An 8,165-nucleotide genomic window follows, 5' to 3' on the forward strand; every position below is an offset into this window, starting at 1 on the left:
TCTGTAAATATCTATATGTATATAAAGCATGCTTAAGTAAATACATTTTACATGTACTATAAATATATATAGACACAATAAGTTACTCTTGTCGTTGTTCTGTAAAACTGTATAGTTATTCTGTTAAAACGTTTTTTGGTTTGATTTTTTTTTTTTTAAGTTACTAGGCGAAAAATTTGTTGTAAATTATGAATACGAAAAAGAAGATACGAGTTGTTTCTGACTGCACGTGAACGCAACACAGTAAAGCGGAGCCTGAGTCCTCTACTGCGACTGCGCGAACAGTATCTCCCGGAAACGATGTGGTTGTTTTGGTGTCCGCTTGTGTTGTAGTCATTTGTCAAAGGGTAAAGCCAAACTTTTAACTAGCCAGTTTTGGACCCCGGAGCAAGGGCGCTTCTCAGGATTGTCTTCAATATGCTTTGTCCGAGGTGATGGAATGAACTGCGTTGAGAGTGAAAGACAGACATTTTGTTAATTTTGCCAATTACGGTTGCTAGCGCTTAGCTAGCCTGTTCGCTGGCTAACTGGGAGCTCGTCACTCTGTCAACAAGTTTTGTTCAGCATGGACTGCACGGCGCTGGAGCTCGATGGCGTCAAATTTGCTAAAACAGCTGTTACCTATGACCAGAATGGCAAATATAACGAGGCTGTGTTTTATTATAAGGTGGGTGGCCATACATTTACATTTGACAAGTGTAAACAGCTGCTACCTGTCAAAGTTAGCATTTAGCTAATCTTACATAGAAGTTAAAATTTTGCTTTCACTTCCATTATGGACTCATGACTACATCAAAGAATGTGCTAAGGAATATCTGAAGGTGTCATGAATTGCCAGTACTTAACGGCTACATGTCATTTTTTATAACTGCTGCTTCTTTCATGATGTCTTGCCATAGGAGGCAGCCCAGGCTCTGATATATGCTGGGATGGCAGGGTCCAAACTGGAGGGAATCCAGGACAAAGTGAATGAATACCTGGATCGAGTCCAAGCTCTCCACAATGCTGGTATGTTCACCTGACAAGAGAGACAGTGGATCTGATTTTATAGCTTCAACTGAACCTCTTTGTATGAATTACAAATGAAGTAACAGAAGAGTTTTAAAGGAACATGAAACCTGTTCAGCTTTCTTGTAGTTTTTCTGTATTTTGCTTTTTGCTACCTTAACTGTCTGGAAACACTGTTTTGCTGTTTGCCAAAGGAAAGACTAATATAGTTTGTTGTATTTTGACAGTTTCAGCTCAGTGATGCACACTGGCATGTTTTCACACTGTAAAACTTGGTGGCATTATAGCTTCATACCTTTATAGAGACAGTAAATGCCAAATCTAACAGAGGGCCACTGTCCAAAGATGTTTATGTTGAGCTTTCATTTAGTCTTTTAAATGTTGATTTTATTAGTCATACACAAATACAGTGACACTAAGTATTGGCTTTTATACAGCTGAATTGTTAAGGCAATGAAGTGTTAGTTCAGGTTAAAAAACGGTTCAGGATTATTCCTGAATGGGCCCTTAGGACATACTTTCTCACTTGCTGCCTGACTGCTTTTTTCCGTGACTTGCCTCTCGCTATGGGTGTGTGTCTGTGTGTGAGTTCACATGGGTGTAACTACAGACTATGGGAGTGTCCCTTTTTTATTGAACCACCAGTAGGTGACGTTTAATGCTGTGTGCTGCTGTTCCATGTTCCTGCTGTTTCCTGTGAGTTAAAAAGAAAGCTTTGTTTGCGTTATTTATTTATTATTATTTTTTTGTCCAAAGCTTTTCATTTTGCCCCAAATATCCAAATCTTTCCTAAGATATGCTGCATCCTGGAAATAAACACCAACAGCCTAGAACCAGTTTCAACAAAACTAAACACTATAACCTTCATGAAGGCTTTGCTGTTGTATTCGTCTGCATCAGTTTTAGCTTGGTGAACCTGCTGAACTGAAGTGAGTGCTACTTCAGCACTGGTCAAATGATTACAATTTTGGAATATTTTAACCAAAGGTGGTTTAATGATTGTGATGCAACAAAGCTGTAAAAACACATTTTCCTGTTTTATGTTGTTAGTGGAAGTGGCTAGTGGAATTATTACAGTAATATTTAGCCATTCATTTGCCAAAGAGCTCCTCTTCAAGATGATTGCAGTCATGTGTCCTAACCATACCTTCCCTTGACCTTTATCCACAGTCCAGGCACAGAAGAGCGACCCGCTGAAGTCCCGGCATCAGGTGGATCTGGAGCGCGCCCACTTCCTCGTTACACAGGCCTTCGAGGAAGACGAGAAGGGGAATGATGATGAGGCTATTGAGCTGTACACCCAAGCTGTGGAGCTCTGCATTAAGACAGTAGGTGTCTCACTCTGCCTCTCTCTCTCTGTTTGTCATCACTCAGTCACAGTGACTAACTTTCATTTGGTTTTCTCTCGTCCCTGCTTGCTTCCACATCTGTTTCTCTTTTCTGTTTTTACAACAGTCCAATGAGACATCAGACCAGGCGCTGCAGAACAAGCTGAAGCAGCTAGCGCGTCAAGCTTTAGACAGGTAAATATGAAAACTGGTGCTGACTTTTTGTTGTACGTCAGAATGTTCACCAAAGAGGCTGCTTTGTGTTTTAGCTGTGCCAGTGCTCCAACTTTTTCTAGCTGGTGATCAGAAGCATTTCAGAGGCAAGATGTCTTTTAGCCAAAGCTTTAATTTAGCTTTTTGATTGTTTGTTTGTTTAGTTTTGCATAGTTTTGGTCTTTTGTTATTTCTCTTGCTGTTCATTTCACTTACTTGATTTGTAAATTTTATGTTCTAAGCTACAAATTTAACCTGAAGGAGAAACCTTGCTTAAAATAAAGTTTCAACATCCACCTATAGGAGTAAATCATAATACAGATTATTATTTTGTGTACGTCTATGTGACCAAATGACCTGTAATATAAATAAAGCAGAAATGCTAGTCTGGATATATGTAGGATTTAAAAAAAAAAAAAAAAAAGTCTTTATGGTGGCAGGAGTTAAACAGATATATTAGGATGCATGGCAATGTAAACTGATCAACATTAAAACTGCTGACAGGTGAAGTCATTAATGTTGATTTTGATCATACAACGGCACCTGCCAAGAGGTGGAAATATTTGGTGGCAAGTGAACAGTCAGTTATCGACGTCAGTGTGTTGGACACTGGAAAATAGGCACGATAAAGATCTGAACAAGTCTGACGAGTCTTACATTTACCTGCATAGAGTAGTTTAAAAGAGAAAGCAAATTGTTATAAATGGTTGTGCCAGTTTTCCAAATGTTTCTTTTTCCTTTTGTCTGAATGATCTGACTTGGTTTTGCCGAGTTAATTAAAAAACTTCACTATGTTCTGTAAGGGCGGAGGGTCTTAAAGAATCCCAGGCCAAATCAACTCCAGGCCAGACAGGGCCTTCCGGTACCAAGCCCGGCAGTGGTGCCAATTCTGGGGGACCAGTCCGCCAGTTTTTCCCCCTTGGGCCTGACTTCAGCCTCCACGACCGACCGCAGCCGCAGCCTGTCCGGGCAGTCCAGTCCAGCGAACCCCACGGTCAGCGCTACACGTCTGAGGAGATCGAGGTGCTCAGGTGAGATGAACTTCTGCACATCTTGGCAGACTTTTTAATAAAACTTTGTAGTCCCCTACAACTCCTAGAAAAACACAATCTTGAAAGGCTAAATGCAGTTTGTTATAAATTCTCAAACTGAGTTGAAATCATATGTATGGGTACCAAAGATTTCCCAGAAAACTGTGAGAAATATTTTTACTTTAGTGTCGCGTCTGCACGGTGTAACTGCTGCTACACTCACACAAACAAAAATCACATGTTTTCAAGCTGCTGTGTTCCACTGAACTTGTTCCTATTCTCAGGAGTACATCAACCATCAATGGCATAGCCTATGTGCCCTTCATGAGTGTGGACCTGAAGGAGCGATTTGCCTTTCCTGTACCTTTCTCGTGAGTTTGCATTATATGTATATATTTTCTGTTTGTTTTGTTTTATTGATCAGTGTTCGAACAGATCAGCTCAGTAAAATACAGACTAAAATATAAAGCCCTCAAACTAGTGGGAGTCTTGCCAGTGCAGGAAAATGGAGGTCACACAGGATGTATGGTTGCATACACGGGCATTGTCTCATCAACCACCTTATGACTGCTGACGATTTGGTGATTTTCTGTCAGTAAAATGCTGCATTCCAGCAGTTTCTGAGCGTTAGTTTATAGTAAGGTATGGATTTTTACATCAAGTATAATTTAAGTAAGAATAACACTCTGATTGTTTGAAGTAAAGAAGACAAAAGAAATGGCTTCTCCTGTTTTCTTCCTTTCTGCTACTTTCCTTAAGGTGTGTACTAAGGTCAAATATTTACACCGTTACATAATCAGTGATATTTCAAGTATTTATAGACCGTGTTGGAAATTACATGCACAAACAAATACCTTGGACCTTAACTTTAGCTCATGCACAGTGACTGTCAAACCTTTCTTTTTAAAGATTTCCATACACCTCTGTGTACTGCTGGGACAGAGAAGCTACCTTACACAGACTCATAATGGCTTACAATGACAGTATGAGGCTGCTAAGAGCTCCCGGAAGCCTCAGTTCGAGCAGTGCTATAATATGACATTTCATATAAAAATGAATGTGAAGGTTGCACTAAATCTGTATAAAGCATAATCTTGACATGACCCAACCCTGAACTGAGGTCAGTCAGGCTTAAGTAAGAGTAAAGGGTGTGGTCTTCATGTGAATGCCTGAAGATTAAATGTACTTCTGCTCTTCTTTCTTTTGCTATTTATTATTCTGTGGGACCCCCCCAATGAGCTGTGTCCTCATAATGGGGGGAAAAATGTCAGTGTTTTTAAAAGGAGGTGTCTGGTATAGTTGACACTCCTGTACGTCTGGGTCCAGCAGGAACATGCCTCACATGTGTAATATATGTATTCTGCATGTTGGATAAAAACACTTTTTGAGTAGGCTTAATGAGAGGAACACAGGGTAAAATGTTGTTGTTTTTACAGAGTCATTTATTTGATTTAATCTGCCTTTCCTGTCTTTATGCTCATAGAGAAATATGGAGCCTCGTCATGCTCACAATAGAAATTGAATTTGTCTACATATAATGGTGTTTTAATAGCTGATAATCCTTCAGTAGGCATGTAGGGGGACAAAGGTTCTGTGGTGACGCATGTCTTTTAGAGTCATATTAAGCTATTTTTGTAGAAATGGCCGTTCATCCCGGGGCTCCAGAAATGCGTCACCTACCCTATGGCTTTGTTTGAAGTCTATAAGTGGTTTTAGAGGTTTTGCAAGTACAACAAACACTTGCATGTCAGCACAGAACATTAAACATCCAGAGCTGTGGCCCAATAGCATCAGCAATTGCAGACCAAAACGTACTGTAGCTGAAGTTTGGTGTCTGTTGATCTGAACGTATTAGCTTGACACAGATTCTAACTCTTTGTTGGTGTGGGGGTTTTTTTGTTTGTTTTTTTTCAGGGACAAAACTGGAAAACTGGCATTGTCCCCCAAGCAGAAAGCCATCTTCTCCCGCTGGGTTCGGCCAGACGAGATCTGCAATAACCCCACGATGATCATGTCTGTGTCCAGCTTCAGCATCAAACAGGTCAGACGAGCAGCTGGACTCAGTTTTCCAACCTTCTTTAATTCTTCAGTCTGTCTGTGGCAGGCTTTGCTTGTAAGCTTTTGCACATTTGAGTGTGAAATAAGAAATATTTCTCTCGCGTACTTATAATTTCCTTCTCTGGAACTTTTTATATAGAAGCCCAAGAGTTCTATGTTATGTGTTTTTGCGAGCGGGAGTGCTGATTTGTCATATTTCGTGTTCATGTTAAAATCCGTCCAGTAGGTGGCGCCGCAACATGACAGATAGGCAACTTTGTGTTAGAGCATTTAAAATACCCTCTGACAAGAATAAAGAGCATAAACAAATATTCAGTAGTAAAATTCTAAACACAGTTAAATATGATTAAAGCTGTTGAGTGTGGGGTTTTCTGTTTTTGTGCATCTAAAGTGGAGGAATGCTTCTGGAGTATCTTTGCACAACAGCGTCCCTTTTATTAGTTTGTACTGTCTATACTGTGTCTTAACCCATTAACCTTGTTTGTTCATATGCCGTCATTCCCTGTTTTCCAGACGGTGGTGTCTGACTGTTCGTTTGTGGCGTCACTTGCCATCAGTGCGGCCTATGAGAGGCGCTACAACAAAAAACTCATCACCAGGTACTGCATGTAGCTCCCACAGGCATTTTCTCTTCGAGTGCCAGTATTTTGTGCCCGTTTGTGCTTTACATTTGATGCCTTTGTCCAACTATTACTGCAAATGCCTCTGAAGCAAACTGAATTTACATAATCACAAAACAGTCGTAAATATTGGCGTGAGATCGGATTTTGCAGATGACGAGAACACAGCTGTACATTGACAAAAACGACACGGAGCACCTGATGTACAACTTCGATAAAAAGCCAAAGTGATCCATCAAAGTCACGCTGTATACCTGCTGTGCATTGCGATTTCTAACCATTATACATAAAGACAAATGTAAGCTCATGTACAGAGGAAAAAAAACAAACTGATTCAACCCCGAGTTTTTGAATGTGTGTGTGTTTGTGTGTTACAGCATAATCTATCCTCAGAACAGACGAGGGGAACCGGAGTATAACCCCTGTGGGAAGTACATGGTCAAGCTTCACATCAACGGAGTTCCCAGGAAGGTAAAAGGCAAATTACCACAGCTAGTTCATCCGTTCTGATAAGACACTAAGAGATTAGAGCTGGACACACAGAGCAATATAGCAGCTTATCAGTGTGCACTCTGCGCACAGAGAGGATACTAGCAGGGATCTAGTCTGCATTGCATGTGTAAAGAAATGATAACAAGGAAAAATGATTTCTGTAGCTGTCTGAATAATTTGAATCCAATTGTGAGGATGGGCTTGAATGTGCAAACGGATAAATTCAGAAGTGTGTATTTTCTTGTAGCTAAATTCAAAATGCAAAGTATAAGATGCTTTTTTTCTCTGGTTGAATGCATTGTTCATTTATTTATTATTGAATTTAATGTGAAATCCATTGGAAAATTAAAAGATGTGATATTTTTTAATATATTCTCCTCGTAGTCTTTTAAAAGCAGAAATTATAATGTGGTGACCTGATACTGTAATGTCTCATATTTATCTAGTAAAAGGCAGAATAGACATTTATACCAAACTGACAGAGTCAACAAACAAACCAGCTAAGTTCAAATAAGGATTTTTAAAATATCACCCAAATTCATCTGTACTATTACCAACAACGTGTCTCTGTCCCTGTTGCAGGTGATCATAGATGACTACCTGCCGGTGGATCGTAACGGAGAGCTGCTGTGCTCTTACTCCAGCAACAGGAACGAGCTCTGGGTCTCCCTGATAGAGAAGGCCTACATGAAGGTGATGGGAGGCTACGACTTTCCTGGCTCCAACTCGGTGAGTAAAAGTGGAGAAACTGGGAGATGGAACTATTTTTAAGTTAGTTATTTCACCTGCTACAGGAAAACTATTCAAAATCTGATGTACAAAGACAAATGTAGAGCTGAGATTTTCTTAAAATGGTAGTGAACAAAATGTATGATTTAAGCTTTTAAGTAGTAATTTGAAAGTCATTTTGTGGCTTGACAAGTCTGGAGGATTAATTAAGTGGTGGTGGATGTTGACGACATAGGTCTGCTGTTAAAGGTGTGTCTGTTTGAATCTGTTTTCCTTTTGTTAGGCATGAATGGACCAGTGTTATCACAGAGTAAAGGAGAGAAGAAAGCATTAAGCCTTTAGGATTTAGCATTTAAAAATTAGACTAGCTCTTATCAAGGGCTGCAAGGTGGCTCGGTGGTTAGCACCGTTGCCTCGCAGCAAGAAGGTCGCCGGTTCGCGTCCCGGTGAGGACACTCGGGATCTTTCTGCGTGGAGTCTCCATGTTGGTGGGTTCTCCAACATGGTTCCTCCCACACAGTCCAAGAACATGTTGAGGTTAATTGGTGATTCTAAATTGTCCGTAGGTGTGAATGTGAGTGTGCTTGGTTGTCTGTCTCTAAGTGTAGCCCTGTGATAGACTGGTGACCTATCCAGGTGAACCTGCCATCTCCCTGAGTCTGCTGGGATAGAAGAGGGAGGAAGAT

General features: G+C 40.4%; 1 protein-coding gene across 1 annotated transcript in view; it reads left to right on the top strand.

Moving 5' to 3' along the window:
* The first annotated feature begins 320 nt into the window (after positions 1 to 320).
* Positions 321 to 8,165, top strand: part of capn7 (calpain 7) — a 20,244-nt gene continuing 12,399 nt past the window's right edge. Inside the window, exons 1-10 of the mRNA XM_008297934.1 lie at positions 321 to 667; positions 900 to 1,008; positions 2,179 to 2,336; positions 2,464 to 2,531; positions 3,353 to 3,580; positions 3,865 to 3,951; positions 5,495 to 5,621; positions 6,152 to 6,237; positions 6,636 to 6,729; positions 7,333 to 7,479. Coding sequence (XP_008296156.1) covers positions 566 to 667; positions 900 to 1,008; positions 2,179 to 2,336; positions 2,464 to 2,531; positions 3,353 to 3,580; positions 3,865 to 3,951; positions 5,495 to 5,621; positions 6,152 to 6,237; positions 6,636 to 6,729; positions 7,333 to 7,479 — 1,206 coding nt within the window. The 5' untranslated portion in view covers positions 321 to 565. The remainder of the gene's footprint in view (positions 668 to 899; positions 1,009 to 2,178; positions 2,337 to 2,463; positions 2,532 to 3,352; positions 3,581 to 3,864; positions 3,952 to 5,494; positions 5,622 to 6,151; positions 6,238 to 6,635; positions 6,730 to 7,332; positions 7,480 to 8,165) is intronic.

This window comes from Stegastes partitus, unplaced genomic scaffold, assembly GCF_000690725.1.
Source record: "Stegastes partitus isolate 25-593 unplaced genomic scaffold, Stegastes_partitus-1.0.2 Scaffold1259, whole genome shotgun sequence".
NCBI classification, from domain to species: domain Eukaryota; kingdom Metazoa; phylum Chordata; class Actinopteri; family Pomacentridae; genus Stegastes; species Stegastes partitus.